Source organism: Dinoponera quadriceps, unplaced genomic scaffold, assembly GCF_001313825.1.
Source record: "Dinoponera quadriceps isolate SergipeBrazil2010 unplaced genomic scaffold, ASM131382v1 scaffold4009, whole genome shotgun sequence".
NCBI classification, from domain to species: domain Eukaryota; kingdom Metazoa; phylum Arthropoda; class Insecta; order Hymenoptera; family Formicidae; genus Dinoponera; species Dinoponera quadriceps.
In genome coordinates this window covers 541,665-561,541 of record NW_014557992.1, presented here as the reverse complement: position 1 = coordinate 561,541, position 19,877 = coordinate 541,665, and the positions used below count along the sequence as shown (strand labels likewise).

Genomic DNA, 19,877 nt, shown 5'->3' with positions numbered 1-19,877 from the left:
GGGGGGGGGGGGGGGGAGGGGAGACGTAAGCCATTGTTTCACGATCTCTAGGTGATCGGCCGCGGCCCGCACGTGGCGGCTCGCGTGATATTTTATTACTGTGTTCGCAGTGGTGGCTCAGGCGTACAAAGTCGACGTGGAGGTGACGGGAGGCGCGTCGAGGGGATGCACGGCGATATTGCGCTGCATCATACCGAGCTACGTCAAAGATTTGGTGCGCGTCGTAGCCTGGCTGCACGAGCCATCGTCCCACATATACCCCTCGCTGCAAGGAGGTAAATGTTTCTTACGGAAATATCCACGAGTGCGTGCGACGTGTCCCACGCGTGTCGCGAAAACACCGGGATCATCGCGCGCATGTCGTATGGGGGCTGACCAGGGAAGTTGGATGAAAAAACTCTGAATGCATATAACGCTCTTTGCCGCACGGGCATACGAGAGATTTCCGCGACGACGTAAATCATCTCGCGCGGAAAAGATTACTCACCGGGGAGATAAATTTTCCGCGATTCCGCAACGCGATACGCGTGAGGATTAAGTCGCGCCGCGATGGTAAAGCGACGTTAGAGCACGTGCTGCAATTATTTCGCGCATATTGTGCATCGCGAGTTGCGAGACTGTCCGCAGTGGCAGCGGCTCCCGAGAGTATTCGCGATGCCTTCCGAGGAATCTGAATTTCAACGGTCGTAGACTGTATAGGAATTTATTACTTCCCAGAGTTTCTGATATTAATTAATTTTAATATATTATTTTTCACGCATATTCTCTTCGCTCTAATTTATATTCCAGATTTTCTTATTTGATTCTTCGTTATCAGTAATTGAAGTTAGTCAAAATCAGGCATCATGGAATCCGAATAAATATTTATTTCTTATACTAAGATATTTTATATTCATAAGTTCGTATTTTTGATTCATTTTTACGTAACCAGTAATACTGGTCAATATAAAAATTGTATCTTGGATTTAAACTGGCGATTCTAGTTAATTTTGTGGTGTTGTTCGCGGATATAACGATTAAAGTAAAAATTTATCTCTAATTTCTGTTATATAATAAACAACAATCAAAAGGAAATTTGATATTTGAGGTTTTCGTGGTGTGGAGAAAATGTCTTCAAAATCACTTTTTTTTTAAATCTAATTTTTTACTTTGAAATGATATATATGGCGGCCCTATGAAAGTTTATGAATGACAGATATGCTATTTTGTTACATTTTAATTTCCTATAGGAAGATACAGACTATTTCTATTCTCTCGTTGTATATAACTGTTTTATTTCAAGACCGTTAAAAAGATTCTTTATAATATACAGCGTTTAAAAGAAATTTTAACTTTCCTATAACAATATGAACATAAAAATATAAATTTATAGTAAAAAAAACGTGTTCTGTTGTTTTATTATCATAACTTATACTAGTGATTTACAAAAATTAAAATATGATCCATATTTCTTGAACTGTAGCTTTAAATCGAAAGAATATTTTTATTATCATTTTCTGCTTCAACGCATAAACATAAATAAAAAAAATTAAAATTTAAAAGGGATATAATTTATGATATGAAATTTACTGACCGGTACTTTTTATTTTCACGGATACGTGTCTGAAATTCGTGTTAGATTAGTTGAATAGTTTATTCGATATAACAGGATTCCTTCGGATAAAATTCCGTTAACCTAATCCTTCTCGTGGCCGCAAAGACGACGTTGGTGGAAAACATTCCGAGCTCGCGGGCATAGTAGCGGAAATGCGGAGAAAGAAGAATTATACGTCGGTGACAGTGTGCGGCGCGCGATTTTCGCGTGACCGCCGGTGGTACTGACCGCGTGCGGCTGTGTCGCACTCGGCCGCCATTGCTTACGAGGACTAAAATTTAATATCCGCCGCGGACGCACGGGCTGAAATTTAATATCCACAATAATGCGGCGTCTCCTTCCGCGTGGGGGATGCGAGTCGAGATTGTCGGGGACGCCGACCTCTCGCCGAGAGAGCGAGCATCGGTTCATTAGTAGCTCGCGGAGATTAATCTGATTTACCGTAAACGCGGGCCCGTTCCGAGAAAATTGCGTACAAGCGCGCGGGAGGGGCACACACGCCAATTACACGCCTCTGCGTTTTTGCGTTTCGCAATTTGATTAGCGACCGTAATTAGCCATCGCTAAATTAGAACACTAATTACAGAACACGCCATGTTGTTTCTATCTATGTCGCGAACTCGAAATTTCCGCACACCTGAAAATTATTTTTTTCTCTTGAACGAAAATTAATTATAAAATCATAATATCATATATCATAATTATAATAATAATATCAAAGGTACTTGGTGTATATATATATATATATAGATTATTCCTGGTCATTCGACCATTGTATTATGGCAAAATGTCGCGCAGCTTATGCTCGCCTCTGCACGCTTTATCCTTTTAGACGTATTTTAACCACAGCTCAGAAATTACCCGTTACCTATTCTCTTGTATCATCATTGTTTCATTATGTAAATGTGATTTATGTTCCGTGTATTCTAAACTGTTACTGAATCGTATACAGCGTATTTAGAACTCTTGTCTTCGTCAATCCTATAACTCTAGAAGGTATGATCGTATATCTTCCCTTTCTTATCGTTCTTCGTTTTGGCTCAACATACCAGTTTCCACCAGCGTTTCGTTCTGTTTTTATTTCGTCTGGTTTATACAATTCTAAAATTCGATGCTCTCTCCAAATTCCATTTGCGCGAGCTGCTTCGTTGTAATTTGGACTTTCACGTTAATTCTAATATTCCAACACACTTTCAGCCCCTCTCTTTCGTTCCCATTCTGTCGCACCTCTAAACTCGAAAATACTTTACCTTATATCGGCTGCTGAACACTATAATTTACTTCCTTCCTCTGTACGCGCCACTGAAACTTTCACAGTTTTCCGTTCTGCAACTGTCAGACTGTATGCTTGAATTTTCCAGAAATTTATCGCGTTTCCTTGCTTTATGGTCGCGCCTAATATCAGCTATTAGCTGTCACCCCGCCGGTTGAGTACATGTCACCCTGCTGATCTCTCAATATAGCTGAACAACTCTGTACTACACTCGATGAAAATAATAATAATAATCGATCCATCCATCAACGAGAAGTCACGCGCAACGCGTCACTTTCCGGGACACACGGATCTAGCGAGAGGATCGCGGGAATTTCTTCCGCGGAGTCTATAATTTAAACGCTACCACCTTATCGGGGAAGGTATCATATTACGCCCTTCCGTCGATACAATAACCGGCGCCTCGTATTGCGCGTTTTTCCCTGTAGCCGCCGGCCGCTGTTGTGTGTCGGTATCAGTTCGGACGTAATTCGCCGGCATGTACATAACGCCCCCGACTCATGTACGCGCGATATATGTACATACACGCGTTCCCATCTATCGTGAATGGAAGCGCGCACGCGCGCGCGCGGCTATAGGCTCCCTCGAATGTAATACCTAGACTACATAGAGACCATTCGGTCCACCTGACTTGGCGGACAATCTATTCGGAAGGCGGCCTTATCGCAGCCGCTCTTAGCTGCTCTAATGTCTCACGAACGGGCTCATTCAGCCCGTGCTCGAGCTATATACCGGCCCGAGCTATAGACCGCTGTGCGGCACAAAGCCGCCGATACAAGCCTGCGCGCGAAATTTCTTTCATACGAAAATACCTCTTTATCGTCGGCCTTGTAACTCGGTTACTCTCATCTCGGTGACGGAGAGCGCGTGCAATTTTTACACCATCCTACACTCGTCGCTCTCGATCAGGTGTATTTCGAAAGGAGAGGCATCGTGATGGAATTTTGTAGCAGAGAACGCCGATAGAATATATTACATTTCGTTGTTTCCGTCGCCTAATATACCGTTTATTGATTCTAACAAAAGTAGTAATAGCGAGATGCGATTAAAATTATTTCTACTAACACCACGGTAACACTACACTTTACTGGAAAAATGATTCTCCTATTTTTGCGATATAATTTTCTATCAGCGTAACTTTTTCAATTCTACGCGGAAACGATAATACGTGCTGAATCGAGCTTGAGAGATTGAATTAAACATGATCGCACGTATCAAGCTTGCATCGGCGGAGCCCTTTAATTTTCAACATGGTGTCTCTTCAAAATAGGATTCCCTTCGCAGCGGAAACGTTCGTCGTCGCTCAACGTCGGCCGTCTGCTTATGGAACTCGCGGGAAATTAGAAATCGGGACTTCGATCGAATATTTTCACCTGTCAAACGCCGCGTGCGTGTAAAATACTTACGTACGTAAAACAACCCTAATATTCATCAGCGGTATATATGTTCACGCCGGCGCTCGGTATTCTACATGTGCGCTACATAAGTAGGACGAAGCGACGGCGACCGTGCAAGTAGCACGTGACCTAATCGCGAATTAGGGATTTCCCGCGCGAATCCGGAAAAGACTCAAGTTTGCCGGGCGGGCTTCGCGACTGTTTAGGATAATTGTGGTGGTTAAGCGTTGCCCGGGCTTATCTAAGGAAGCCCCGAGCTTAGCCCAAGTGGCGAGGAGCGCGCACGGGACGGACGGGGCTAGCAGGGCGAGACGGCGCTCCTACGTCACGTAGATCGGACAAGGGGAAACGCGGGAATTAACGTAATTATCGTCAGGCGAATGCGGCCACGCCCGAAAATATCGTAATCCGGCTGGCGCGCGGTGTTATCGCGGTCGTTAAAGATAACCGAGCGATGCGGTGTTATCGGGAAACGTTGATCCCAATTATTACCGGCGCGCATTCGATATGAATAATACGGCGGGATTAGGAAGCCGTGTATTATTCATGCGGTCTAAACGGAATCCCGTGCAAGCGTCATTGCGGGTTACAACGTGATAGATCGATGGATCGGTCGATCGACCGGTCGCCGGTGAGACGAAACTGGCGTCTATTGTGCAAAAAGTAAACGAGAAAGGGGTAGAACGCAAGATAAGTCGCACGGTTTGTGATCTACTTGGGAAGCGACGTTCGTGCGCACCGGTCGGGCAAACCTGCGGAAATTTCTCGTCGGAAATAGCCCGCCGGTCGGGTTCGTATCTCTCTTCGCCGTGCGAGCCGTAAGTTCGACGGGGGACTTCGTCTCGAAGTTTCAGGATTAAATATCTAAGCCCGGAGAGTCGACAGAAAATGCCGCTTTACCATTATATGGGTTTTCCGGGCCGTCTTGTATATCATGGGACGCCTTTCGATACGTTTGACATTTTACGACTGCTCTCGATCGTTGCATTTTCTAGACGGCAAGTTCCACCTGCTTCCCACGGGAGAGCTTCTGGTGCACAGCCTCGAGTTCAACGACCAGCTGAACGGCTACAAATGCCGCACGATGCACCGTCTCACGAGACAAGTGGTCGTTAGCTCCGCGGCCAACATTAGGATAGCAGGTGAGTCACGGTTGCCGATAACTTTCGGAGGAGAGGTGCACAGTTGGCTGAAAACGCTGTGACGCGCCGAGTTTTCTGCATTCTGCTTCACAGATCACAGAGGCGTAATGCCTCCCGTGATACTCGAAAACTCCGGCGTCGTTCACGTCGCCCAGGACGAATCGACGTCGTTAGTCTGCGTGGCGCAAGCCTGCCCTTCGCCCGAATACCGGTAAGTGTGTTTGCGGAAATCCTCTGAAGCCCACACACATGCGCGCGCCCGCACGAGCGTGCGATCTCGAAAAAGGAGACACCGTCGCTGCTATCTATATTTAAATTACGTTTCTCGAATCACATTGTCGTTTAAATTTATATGATAATAACAACAATAATAATAGTGACTTTATTGCGCTTGAGAAGTTCATGAGAGCGAAAGAGAGAGGGAGATATAAATAAGAACAAAAAAACGTTAGGCAGAAATATTCTTGTTTTAAACCCTCTAACGGTAAGGCGGGGTCAGATTGACTCCATGGCGTCATTTATTTTACAACGTATACGCTATCTCTTCTCAAAGAATGTTTCATGCCAGTATTTACTTCTTTTATCTATTTTGTACACTGACTACGTGAAAAATGAACAAAATATAGTATACGTAGTGTACATTTAGGTCGGTTCCTGCTCTACTTTTACGATCACGTTGAAAATCCGCCCTGCCGTTAGAGGGTTAAAAAACTGATTTTTTTCCGAACATTTTGGTCCATATTCTGAACTCTTTTGTATTGATAAAAGTGCTTCTAAAAGTTAGTTTAAGTTTCTAAAACTTAGTAACTATCTAATTAGCTGAGAAGCCATATTTAAGACACTTATTGACGAAAGAAAATTTAGAATATGGGCTTCTAAAACTACATGAAATACCGGACAATCTACATGAAAGTCAAAGATTACACATCGACAGTTAGGATGCCAAAAGGACGTAAAGAAAACTACTTGACGATCAATTTTTCAATCGTTACTCTTTGCCGTGACGCATGAAATGCATCAAAACGAGTCAGTTAAGCGTACGGTGACAAAGAATTAATTTTCTCGACTTTCCATCGACGTGCAAAGTACACACGTATGCGCGTCATGATGAGAGCATCGACAATTAATACGGTCGGACGCGGAACGACGATAGAAGAAGCCCGGTCCTTGCCGCACGTCTCCACGGCGATTTTTCGTCGTGCTACGACGCTCGGAAAATCGAGCGCGCGACCCGCCATTGACTCGCGACGCGCACGTGGCGTCATATTACGCGTAGCGCTGCCGGGCTCGAGCGCGTAACGCTCTGCCGAGAATTCGCGCGCGTAGCGGTAGGTCAGTTACGCTCCACGCCACGCGCGCGTAGGAGTAGGTCAGTTACGCACGACGCGCGCGACAGCTGACCGCCGGCCGCGTGACCCTAGTCGGCCGTCCGCGCGAGCGGCGGCCTTAGTCCCTCGATCCTAGATGGCGCTCGCTATTGCCGCAGCGAGCGAAAGGCGCCTTAGAAACGCCGCGCATTCCCCAGTCTCGTATTCTATTTCGATCATCGTTATTGTATTATTTCCTACCGGGATAAATTCCCGCGAACAGTGAACATTTTTGGGAATACATTTTATCGGGATATACCGTTATATCGTGTATTAATATCGTGCGATATTAATAATTCAGTTGAGGGAGCATCGCAGCGACATTTGTCCCTTTTCGCGTAAAATCTCCCGTGCGTTTCTTCACGGGCTGCGTTATGAATTTGTAGTTCACGCGTTAATGAATTTGTAATTTTTTAATTGTAACGTTGGTTCGCGGGGATAACGCCTCCGGACTTTTCAGTGGTATTACTTCGCGGATATACTAAGAGATTTTGCGATAAAAACAGTTCGACGTTCCCCCGGACGATTTTCAATGGGATCCCGACGTACGAAATCGCATTTCAGCGTATCACTCACGGTTAAAATTCGCACGGAAAATTCCGGCCCGTCCGAGTTCTCGCATATTGAAATGAAAATACGTACCTACGTTTCGCGGAAGGTAAATGGAAAATAGTACGCCGTGTATTACAGCGCAAATACGTACGTGCGCCATCAGAATCACCGTCGTTTTAAATAACGTACATCGTCGTTGAAAGAGAGAGAGAGAGAGAGAGAGAGAGGGCGGGAGGGAGCGAGAGAACAAGAGCTCGTGTAACAGGGATGTAACAAGAGAAAAACGGCACATCGCGCGTCCCACAGCTTTTCCCATTATAAAGTAATCTCGCGGAAAAGCGAGGCGAGAGATCGTCGCTCGTTACCCGCGCGCCGGGAACGGATTTGTTCGCTGCCGCCGTTACAGCGACAAGAGAAGAGAATGAGCGAGCGAGCAAAAGAAAGAGAGAGAGAGAGAGAGGGAGAGATAGGTGAGGGGCAGAGAAAGGGAGAAGAAAAGAAAGAGAGGAAAGAAACGCTCCACTCCGACGTCCACTTGGCGTCGTCGTCTCGGCTTGGAGGTACCGTCTCTCGAACATCTCACATCGGCTGACACAAAGACGAACACGACTGCTTTTGTGCGTTGGAAATCGGCACTCGAACGAGACCGAGCGCGCGCGCGTCTATCGTTTCGTACGCGACGCTTCTTTGAGCGATTACGCGACTCCTCCGTGATATCCGCCGGCGGGGGGCGGCTGAGAGGATAGTAAGAGACGGTGATGCTGCGTCTCAATCCTTTCCTTTAATCCCCCCTCCCTGGAGAAATTACGATCGCACCCCGAAGGGGGGAACGGGGGCAGGGTGATGCGATGGAGGGAAGGACGGGTGATACTCGGCGAGAGAGATGAAGGGGGAAAAAGGCGAAGACGAGCGTCGAAGTGCGACGTCGGGGCCGGGAGGGCAGGAAGACGGAAGATTTTGATCGGGAAAAAGTGGGAGCACTCGATCCTGAAGCCTCGCGAAGGTGGCACAATCGGAAGCTCTCCATGTCGCTCGGGCCGAGAGAAAGAGAGACCCGGTGCCCGCCCGCGATTCTGCGTTTTCCGCGGCTGTTTCCCTCCCCCCGCCTCTCCACGGTTACAATCGAACGTCGTACTTTATCTCCTCGCCACTTCGCAGAGCGGAGAATTTGACAAACGGTCCTTCACCTCCCGCGGCCCCGTCTAGGCGCGCGCACGCGGCGAATCGCCGGCGCTCGATATACCAGGAGTTACATCTCTCTCTCTCTCTCTCTCTCTCTCTCTCTCTCTGTCCCGTTACGGCTAGAAATATTTGCACATTTGTCACATAAACGGAATCGGTTTGCGCCGGTCCGTACGCAATAGAAGTCGCCCTTCGTCGGGGCGAAAGGAAGAATCAGCATAATAGAAAAGGAGAATGATGGAGGACCCTTACGGAAATCGTTCAAGCCGCGCTAAAAGTAGAAAGAAAGAGAGAGAAGGAGGGGGGAAAAAGACAGATAAGGAAGGGAGAAAAATGAAAATCGCAGTATTATAAAGCCTGCAATTAGAATTCGCAATAAAAATACCTCGTGTATAACGCCGGAAGGATGTTTCGAGAAAAAAAAATATGGCAAGAGAGGTTAAAGCAATTTAGAGTGGAGAGTGCGGAATGAAAGACATTTTCCTGCCCTCTCTTTCTCTCTTCTTCTCCCCCTCCGCGTCCCCCTGCTTTTTTCTCGCTCTCTCCGGTCGAGAGACCACGAATATAGCCCGGCGAATGCTCGACGGAATGAAAATTTATTGGCAATATCGCGACACGAGCGGGCGGGCGGGACCCGGCAGTAGCTCTTCTATGAAAAATACATTCGCGTAATACGTTTCAAGTCGGCGACCCCCGGCCGACGGCGGGGTCGATTGTCTTCCCGCGGGCCGAAACGCGTGTATCGCTCGGCACCGGCGGGCCCCTCCCCGTGAAATACTACCGCGTTATTAAGAGTTGCGGCGCACGTTGCCACCCCCGCCCCCGCCGCGGAATGCATTATGCGAATTTATATGCGCGCGCGTATAGAAACGTCGTAAATTTGTCGCGGGGATACATACGCGACGCCGCCGCGATATATCCGGCCTCGATACATCTCGCGCGGCCAGGAACGGGCGCTCACGCGGGCTTACGATAAACGGGACCGATCGGGGGTGCTCGGGGGGACAAATCGCGCGATACCGGATAAGATTCTGCCGCGGAGCCGCGGGATTTATTGAATTCCCGCGGACGGCCGCGCAACTTCTAAGTACTTTTACGACACGTCGTGGCGCGCGCTTCCGGAACTTTTCTATCTCCTAACGACACGACGATCCAACTCCCATCGTCCCGCAACTTTCCGAACTGAATCTTTTACGCGTGCATACGAATCCCGTCCGCTTCGGAGCGTCGCGTCCGGAGGGTCTTAACAAGTTATTAAACGGAAACAACTCCGACCGTAACTCCCATTCGGTTTTATCGGTCAAGATTTCTCGCGAGATTCCCGCGACTCGTCGGCGAACTCGCCTCGGTCGGACGTCCGGACGTGAAATATCGCGGCGAATTGAGAACATAGGGGAAGGAGCGCGCGCGAGAACGGAGTGGAGAGAGAGAGAGAGAAAGAGAGAGAGCTCTCGGATAGGCCCCACGAGCGATCAAGCCCCCCGCCGAAGTCTAAACGTATCGCGATCGGGAACTGTCAGTGACTGCAGAGAGTGGCAGCGAGAGGATCCCGGGGATAAACGTTGCTGCGGATGTCGGCCCCGGCGTCGTTTCTAGGTCGACGTATCCGAAAAGCTAGCGAAATTGAACCGTTCCCCTCGCGACCCGTCCCCCTCGCCGCCTCTTTGCCGCGCCGACTGCTTTGCCTTTCGATGAAAAATTATTCGTCAACGAGACGGAGTGTGAGAGACAGAAGGGGGACACGAACAACAAAGTGACAGAGAGCGAGAGAGAGAGAGGGGTTGACCGATTTGGAGATTGTATCGGTCGCACTGTCTTCAAAGACGTGAGCCCGATCGCATCGCAATCGGCCCCGCGGAGAATCGATTATGCGGCAAACTTGGCGAGCGCTGCGAACCAGCGCGATAGAATATTCAGGTGCGAGATCGATAAAAGCGACAATAGAATTCGTGTTACGATATAAGCGGCGACACGTGGTTCTTTTTTGCAGCATTTCCTTCCGATCTCCTCGTAGATTCACGTTTACGATCCCTATGTGTGCGTGTGTGTGGCAGGGGCGTGTATGTATATATATATATATATAGTACTCGGTAATTTTATCGCGGGTTATCGCTGGAAAAGAAAAGCACCTCCCGATTTCAATATTTTAGTCGGACTCATCATGTGGAAGTACTTTTTATGAAATTATTATCCCGAACGACATCGAGGAGCTTGTCGCGCGAAGTTCTCTCGCAAAATAGACGGTAACAACAAATAGTGTTGGATTAAAAAAGCGTTCTCGATGCTTTCGCTCGCAGGTGGTACGCGCAAACGGGTGCGGAACCGATGCTGGTGCTCTCCGGGCCCAGAACTAGACTGCTCGGCTCGGTGTTAGCCATCGAGGCGGTGACGTTAGAGGACAGCGGGGTGTACCGTTGCTCCGCTTCCAACCCCGGTGGCGAGGCCAGTGCTGAGATCAGGTAACAATCAGGGTAAAAATCAAGGGAAATTTCGCGCAAGAGTCAGTCAATCGTTAATTTCTACACCGAAAGATAAGAGTGTTATACTCAAGTAATATCTGATCGAAGGAAAATGGTCGCTCCAGTATTCCTTAGCAAATATTTACTAGAAATAGAAATATAATTGACTATGTACAATGTGATATTTCCTTCGTCTAATTTGATATTTACTCGTACATGTGTTAGAAAATTCTGACATTACATTTATAATATTGAGATACCAGAATTTTAATTTCAAAAAATATTTACTGGACGGAAAATCGAAATTTAAAACACTAAGTTTCTTTAACGGAAAAGAAGTATTACATAATTTTAGTAAGTACTATCTTAAATTTAGAACGATTTACTAACATTCGGTAATTCATTTACAAATTAAAGTATTACTGCGTTAAAGAAAGTATTTACTATAAGCCATCAAAATATGCTTAAATCGATAAAAGTATTATTTGACTTAAGAGACTGACAACAGGTAATTACGTTTATTCGATTTCGGCACTTTTTATATATCCTGTATATTATCGTTACGCGATAATGGAAATTAACAATTACGTCTGATTACTGTCTCTCGTCTTTCTCCAAGACGTTCCGCTCACGTCGTTTCACGCTTTTACCGTAACGCCGTCGCGTCGTTCGATCTCCTCGTGTGTCAAGCGTAATTCGTGTGACGTAATATGTCGACGCTTTTATCACGATGCCTCAGGTTAATCGTGACGGCGCCTCTTCACGTGGAAGTGACACCACCGTTGCTGAGCGTTCACCTTGGCGGCAACGCCGAGTTCAGATGCGAGGTCGGCACGCATCCGCAAGCTGGACCGCACTTTATCACGTGGTACAAGGACGGTCGGCAACTTCCAGGGACAGGAAGGCAATCGGAATTGTTAAGGCTCAACGGGATCGGCCGGGAGGATCGCGGCATGTACCAATGCATTGTACGACGGTCGGAGGGCGATACAGCTCAAGCGTCGGCGGAACTCCAACTGGGTGGTACGTAAATATTTCTCTCGGTATCGACTCCCCGTCACGATCTCCCCGTACTAGACGAGATCCTGACGATACTTCGCGAGCTCGAATTTTCACACAGACGCAACTTGTCGCGGGGAAGACGCGCCGAGGTTGGTAAAACGCGCGTTCGACGTAGCAATAAATATTCTGTTCGAAATAAGTCAGCTCGAGATAGATAAGTAAATTTCGATAGAAAGCGGTATATTTAATACGTGCAAAATCAAATGCTTTCAGGAGAAATGGATAGTTATTTCGAACAATTTATTTCGCTCTGAACAGTATAAATATATCGAGTTTTCTGGCAATTTTAATCTTATTTTGTAAATGTGAGTTCTCGCAAGTAGAGGGAAAAGATTTCTAAAGTCGTTAAATTGAAAAATTTCGAAAGTGTTCATATATTGGCAGGTACTAGCTATTATTATTTCTTAGATATCGATTTATCGCACGCTCTGGAAAAGGGAAGCGAAAAGATCAAGCATGCGGATATTACTACACTCAAGAATAGAAAAGAATGCGGAGACATAAACATAACTTTATTGGGAAGAGGCAAATGTGACGATACGTGTATATTTAGACCGATTCGGAATCGATCGCTTCTAAATTGGCAGACGCGAACGGCTGTGCGCGCACGATTAGCGCGCGAGATGAGACTCTCCTCAACCGAAGACGGAGGATTACATCTCGCGCGCGCCTGTCGGGGGAATAACGAGGAATAATGTTGCGCCGCTAAGAATGATTCAAACTTGGATGGTAATGGGAACGACGCGCGGCACTCGAGCATGAAACATTCCTCCGATTAAATACGGCGTTAAGAGCGCGACGTAACGATCGTTCGCGCTTCGCCGGCACCGCGAAAGGTACTAATAACAGCGCTCTGATCGCGACTGCGGCATCATCCCCCGAGATCCGTATAATAAAGGAGACATTTGCTACGGAGATCCGGCCTCGCGTCAGGATATTGACCCGCGTCTTTCCTCCTTTCTCTCTCTCTCTCTCTCTCTGTCGCCCCCTCTCGCAGTCTCCCGTCCTCGCGTCATCCTCGAAAAGCGCCGTCAAAGGTGCCTCGGCGAGAGAAGACACCGATCGGCAGCCCGCGTTATACCTATCGAATTACACAGAACTCGATTACTCGGCAAAGAGGCGGTGTCCGCGTGCCGAGCTGCCGGCCGAGAGGCAGGGGGAGAGGGGGGACCACCACTTTGAAGTGGAGAGGTCTTCTTTTACAACGCTTTACCCTCGTTTCGCAGCTACGCCACCCACACCGCCGCCCTTACCCTCGCTCGCGCGTCCTACCGCGGCGGAGAAACCTGTACAGGACGTTCATCCTCCGCGGCCTCGAGCGTAGTCGCCGAGACGGATTTCTCCGTGGAATTAGCAAGCGACCCCTCGCTCGCTTCTCCCGCCCACCGGCGAAAAATCCTAAGCGACAGCTCTAATTACGGTGATATTTAACGTCGGAAATTAAGGGGCTCTCGCGAATTAAGCCACGTCACCGCGAAGAGCCGGGCGGAACTTTGTTTGTCAGTTAGCCCCGGAGCGGATCGTGCTTCGGCGGGGATTTCATTCGGAGAGTTTTCCTCGCCCGCTCTCTCTCTCTCTCTCTCTCTCTCTCTCGGAATGACCGACCACGTCGGCAAATATGTATGAAAGAGCCGCGTCAGCCGACATTCGTATAACGCAACCGTCCGTCCGCGCGTTCGTCCGCTCGTTCATTCGTTTGCGGGCCGCATTACGCATTCCGTCAAAGAATCAATCGTTAATAGTTGATAACGCAGCATCGAGGTCGGACACCCCGTATATCTAGACCAGGCTTTCGGGGGCGGCATGGGTGGCGGCGGAGCGACCAGGGAGGAGGGCCTTTGAAACAACAATGAAGTTAGCGTCTCTCGCTCGTCAGCGTCAGTAATGCACGGAATTTACGTCAAAGAGAATTCGAGAGAGCGAGTGAGCGAGCGAGCGAGTGCCGACGGCTGCAGAGACATCCCGATGGGTGCGAGCGAGACAAAACGATCGCCGATGCAATTTCGCCACACGAGGACAACCAGGAGGAGAAAAGCGACGGGCCCGACGCGCCCCGCACAGTCCGGTCGGGACGGACGGCTGCAGAAAAAGTCATTTCCGAGGCCGCAAAGAGAGAGAGAGAGAGAGACTATGTGTATGAGAGAGGAAGAGTGGAAAGAGGAGAGAACGAGAGAGAGAGAGAGAGAGAGAGAGAAAGAAAGAGAAGGAGAGAGACGGTGCACCTCTCGGCAAATTGTGCGAAATGCATTCCGCGATATTCAAGCACCACTCGCTCGTAAAATCTCTTCGCTCGGCGAAGAGTAGCTGCGTGCGATTGGCCGTCGACCTCCACGGCCATTCGACGGCACCGACGTTCTCGCGATTAGCTTTATCGATTCGATCGCCACTGTCGGTCCGTTTAGGGAGAAACCGGAACCGGCTGATTTCCGCGTTGAACATCGACGTTACTGTTGCTCGTCGCCGCGGCTGTAATCGCGCGCAGACTGTAATCAGAGCGGTTGATTAACGGCCGGTTGATTAACCGTCGCAAGAGGGAACGGGGAGACCGCAGATGAAAATCAACTTTTGCGCGGCTCTTTTATTTCGCGCTTTGATACGGACGCGGATATCGTGCCCGGTCCGCCGTGCCGCACATAAAACCGTCCTCTCCGCCGCAATTTCGAGCGACGGCGCAAAAGCGCGCGCGTGAGCTTTCTCTATGGCGCGCGGCGGAGAATAGAACGGCGGCAGAAAAGTCATTTCCTCGAGCGAACAGAACTGCCAAATTACTCAAAATGAATTCCACGAATGTTTCGAGCGCGAAACCGGCCGCGGAACGTGTTCCCACCAATTCGACCTAACGTACGCGAATGCTTTAATTTGCCGTTTTTCTACCGCTCACCGGGAATAGTCGTGGACTACGCGCCGAATGACGAAAATCGTTCTGCGAATGACAATGCGGGTCCAATTGCGACGTCCCGTTCAATTTTTCGCAGCTGCCGCGAGAACGGGCGTCGGAAGTGTCAAATATCGTCATCGTCATGCTTTAATCGTGCTATTCTCTCGCCGCGGCGGCCGTCCTATCATTTCACTCGCGCGTATCTCCAGCCGGATATCGAGACAACGCGACGACGGCTGATTTCGCGCAAATCCTTCAAGTAACAGCCTGGACATCTCGGTTCTCTTACCGACTGATCTAGTTTTCTTTTTTCCTCGATCAAATATGGCGGAACTGGAGTTTTCTTTCACGTATTAACTCCATATATTCAATAGACATTCTTTATAGATAGAAGTACTTAGTGACCAGACGCCATGTTTGATCAGAAAATCTAATGGCCAATTTGATGGAATGCTCTGATGTGCACCGGTACAAACTAAAGTTGACATAATCCGTTTTTATATATAAGATCATCTTAAGTTAATCTTCAGATGCTTCGTAGGCAATGAAACGACCCGTACAGCATCTGAAGATGAATCCAAGACGATCTTAAATATAAGGACGGACTGTGATACTGACCCCGGTCTAGTATATCAAGCGTAGTTCGTCGTAACATGTTCAGATTTAAGAAAGTAAGTTGAGGAACTGCAGTTTTGCGGAGGGACGCGCGATCAACGCGGCCCTGAGCGATTCCACGCTCAGGGGTACGAGAACACTTCCACTTCGCTCGCGCGCGCGCATCGTAATGTCGGCGGTCGTTATCACCGTCACTTAAAATTCCGTTTCACCGACCGGAGATGGAAGAGGCGAGCGCGCGGCGTCGGTCGCGGCTTAGACGGCGGAGGTGGCTGATGACGAACGCCGGCAGGCATCGAGACGAGATTCATCGATTTGCGTGCGGTTTCGCGAGCACGAGGAGCCGCCGAGGATCCGGCATTCACACGGACGAGATCGTTTTCTTCCCACCCTCCTTCATCTTCGAGGGCGGTAGAGGAGGCTCACCTCATCCTCTCTTCTCGTTCCGCGACGCGACGACGGGGCTCTCTTTTTTAATGACGACGGAATCGATACTTTTAATTACGAACAGCCACGGCGACATCGACGCTCCATCGCCCGTTCGATCTCACGACAGATCCGCGCGTCTACCCGCGTCTTCTTCGCTTCCGCGCCTCCCTCCCTCCTTCCCGCCGACCTTCCTCACCGCCGCATCGCGAATCAGTCGTACTTCACCCCCCGTGTTGACCCCGTCGTTATAACGTCGACGGAGAAAAGAGAAATATCCGCGCGCGGCACTTCCGTGACGGCGAGCCCATTGTCTTTCATATTCCATCGCAATGCGCGCTGGGCGTGGCGGCTTTCAGAATCGGGATATCGTGCTCGTACGCTCGCCTTCTTCTTTCCGCGAAACGCGCTCGTAACCCTTCGTTTAACCCTGCAGCACTCGCGTTTTATTGCCGAACCGCGGCACTCGCGCGAATTACATCGGTAATCCGCATTTTCATTGCAGAAATAAATACAGATATCTGAGAATATAAAACACCCTCCCCCCTTCAACCCGCCTCCCGGCTCCTCGATCTGTCTTTAACCCTCCGAGCGGCAACCAGGGTCATTTCTGTCCGGGCCATTGTAAGAAGCGCTCCTTCGCCAAACGAAATCATTAAAACTAAAATATTCAGCAATTTATTTCTGGCAAAACAGATATACAGTCTTCAAATAGAAAGTTAAAGAAAGTTCCGATAATTTTGGGAGATTTTTTCGAAAATGTTCAAGAGATGAAAAATCGAGGGGGGCACAATTGACCCCGGTTGCCGCTCGGGGGGCTAAATTGTCGGCTCGAAGCCCGGCGACGCGGAGAAACGCAAAATTATCTCCGATATACAGCGTTTTTCCAGGGAAGGAGAGGAAGGAGAGGGCGAGTTCGTCGCGAGTTCGCCTTAATTATCCGGCCAGGGCGTAAAAATTTGGCCTCCGTCCCGAGCGATCGCCGCCAGGTGTTTTGCCGCTTTAACGACTTTGATTAACGATAACGGCTCGACGGCATAAATTCGCCCGGCTATGCGTAATTAAGCTCGCCTTACACGTTAACGTTTCAGACGCGCCGCCGGTGCTGCTGTACTCGTTCATCGAGCAGACGCTCCAGCCGGGGCCCGCCGTGTCCTTAAAATGCTCCGCCGCGGGAAACCCTACACCTCAGGTATCGTGGGCGCTGGACGGTTTTCCCTTACCGACTAATGGAAGGTAAGCTCGCCCCAGTTCTCCGAAAAAGCCCACATTTTTGCCGATATTCGCGCGCTCGACATTCGAGAGACTGATATCTCGTAATTCACCGGCGTAACTAATGGTCCTGCGTGGGCAAGGAAAGAAAAAAAGAGGAAGGAGAAAGAAACAAAAAGAGGCAGCTGGAAAAAAAAGAAGAGGAAAGAGAGGAGGAGCGGGGGGAGGGGGGGGGGGGGAAAAACGAAGAAAAGGGATGTATCGGGATCGTCGTCTGCGCGTGATAGCGGCATTGAGTTATGTCGAGCGCGCGCACCGGCCAACATGTCGCGTTACGCGCGCGTTATACTTTATTTTCCTTACCGCGCCGGACGCCGCTATCACGACGCGCTATTATCAACGTCGTCGAGGTGGAGAACAACCGGGAGGGGGGCTGGTGGGGAGGAGCGCGAAGAGCGAAATTATCGAGATCGGCGTTCCTAAAATAAAGGGTGTTGCGGGGTATAGCAGTACGTCGTCGAATGGACGACGTACACCTTAAACGTCAGTTACTATCGCCGTCGTAATTGAACCGTAATTCCTGACGGTGTCATTCGCGATCGTATACGCGCGCAATTCCACGCGTGTAATATCCGAGGGCGAGAAACGAGAATATTTATCGCGCGCGGATGGGCGCGAACTATGTACGTGGCGCGAGATGAGAAGAGAAGAGAGCCACATCGTTGCGGACACCGTACGTAGGAGGAAGCCCGCGAGTTTTCCGTGGTGCTGGGCGGCGTAGTTTAACGACTGATCGGCATAAAGGACCATCCCGGTACGGCGTACCTTCCCGTATCCCGTTTTATCGCCGGCTTTCTACCCCGCCGCTCGCGTTTCCCTTCGTCCACGCCACTGGACGAGTCGTTTCCCGCGGCTATAGTTTCATTCGCGGCTCTGATCGTGATAGAACGTGACAAATTCTGAACGATAACGCCCGGCTTTCGCAATTCGCTCTTTTTTGCTCGGCCTCCCTCTACCTCTCTCTCTTTATTCGTCAGTTTCTATCGCTCTCTCTCCCTCTCTCTTTTTCTCTCGCGAAATTCACGAGACCGCCGCACCGGTTTGGCGGCTGTCTGGATGCGTCGGATCGATCAGGTCGTCAGATAGAAATGCGAAAATGCTCCTCGCGAAAAGTTTACGCGTATCTTTTTAGCTCCTTGACTTTTATCACTTTCTTTTATCACATCGCCGCATCCGCGCTGTCGCGACCGAGGGATCATTACTGGAAGTGTTGTCACGTATCGTCGAACAAGAATGTCTTCTTCTCTCTCTCTCTCTCTCTCTTCCTCTGTCTCTCGAAAGATGTACGCGGGGGATGTATCCCCCGGAGTTTCAAATTCGCGATTTAAAATTCGACGTACGCCGGCGGATCGCGAGTCTCCCCTTGTCTAAACGGAGACGCCCGGATGATTGCATGCGCAAGATTCGTCATCGGGCAGTACGTGACGGTGCACGGCGACGTGATATCCCACGTCAACATAAGCCACGTGATGGTGGAGGACGGCGGCGAGTACTCCTGCACTGCCGAAAATCGCGCGGGAAAGGTGACACATGCTGCGCGACTGAATGTTTACGGTGCGTAACCTGCGTTAATTATTCCCCATCCGTGTATAATGTGAAATAAATTATAATTAATTTCGTGCAAGCGCGCCGGCGCCAGCGAGGCGAGCCCTGAAATTGACGTCGCGTCACCTCGGCGCGCCCCTACGAATTTTTCACGTCGGCCTGGACGCATCGGCGAACGGTCGATCGTCAATTAACAATCGCTGATCGCGTAAACCAACGTAATTATTAATTCTCTCCCTCGCTCTACTTCTCTCTCTCTCTCTCTCTTTCTCTGGGAACAAAACACATCCGGTATTTAATTATTGCGCGGCGGTTGTCGCGATTGTACGTAGTATGAAGTATGTGCTGTGCGAACGTTCGTAATCGGAAATTTAATTAATCAACGCGCCTGAAGAAGACGAACGTGTTACGAAAACAAAGGACATTTTTATCTGCGCGACAGACAATCGGATCACGCGTTGGCTATTTCCTAACCGATTGTTCGCTCGTTCGCCGAGCCCGCCGGTATTTTCCCGTTAGCCCGGCGCGCTGAAAATCCATGCGACACGTCCAGGAAACGCGAAATTTCCCGTTCAGGGCTGCCGTACATACGCCTGATCCCGAAAGTGACCGCGGTCGCCGGCGAGACCTTGCGTTTGAAGTGTCCGGTGGCCGGATATCCGATCGAGGAGATCAAGTGGGAGAGGGCGAACCGCGAGTTACCGGACGACCTGCGCCAGAAGGTGCTGGCGGACGGCACCCTGGTGATCAGCAGCGTGCAGAAGAAGGGCGACGCCGGCGTGTACACCTGCTGGGCGAGGAACAAGCAGGGCCACAGCGCCAGGCGGTCCGGCGACGTCGCCGTGATCGGTAAGGCCTTCACTTCCGGTTCCCCGTGATAACGAATGTCGCAGGTGGGGATGACGACTGATTTCTCGCGCGATCTCCGAGGACCACGACCGACAAGCCGGTGATCGTTCTTACGGATACCAGGGGGCGACACGACGACGAAGGAACGACGAGCCGAGTCGAGGGAAGGCAAACCGGAAGATTCCCCGGCGAATCCGCTCATCGGAAAACGAGGGACGAAAACGAGGTCAAAACAGGGCTCGGGGAGGGTGGTGCGGGAGGGGG

The 19,877-nt window shown here is 49.6% G+C and overlaps 1 protein-coding gene across 1 annotated transcript in view; it reads left to right on the top strand.

The window, feature by feature from the left end:
* The window catches only part of LOC106749600 (Down syndrome cell adhesion molecule-like protein Dscam2), a 100,241-nt gene that overhangs the window by 64,557 nt on the left and 15,807 nt on the right, over positions 1 to 19,877 (top strand). The window contains exons 3-10 of the mRNA XM_014629248.1: positions 111 to 275; positions 5,260 to 5,406; positions 5,500 to 5,617; positions 10,805 to 10,966; positions 11,706 to 11,989; positions 17,039 to 17,183; positions 18,622 to 18,773; positions 19,341 to 19,613. Of these exons, the coding sequence (XP_014484734.1) occupies positions 111 to 275; positions 5,260 to 5,406; positions 5,500 to 5,617; positions 10,805 to 10,966; positions 11,706 to 11,989; positions 17,039 to 17,183; positions 18,622 to 18,773; positions 19,341 to 19,613 (1,446 nt within the window). The remainder of the gene's footprint in view (positions 1 to 110; positions 276 to 5,259; positions 5,407 to 5,499; positions 5,618 to 10,804; positions 10,967 to 11,705; positions 11,990 to 17,038; positions 17,184 to 18,621; positions 18,774 to 19,340; positions 19,614 to 19,877) is intronic.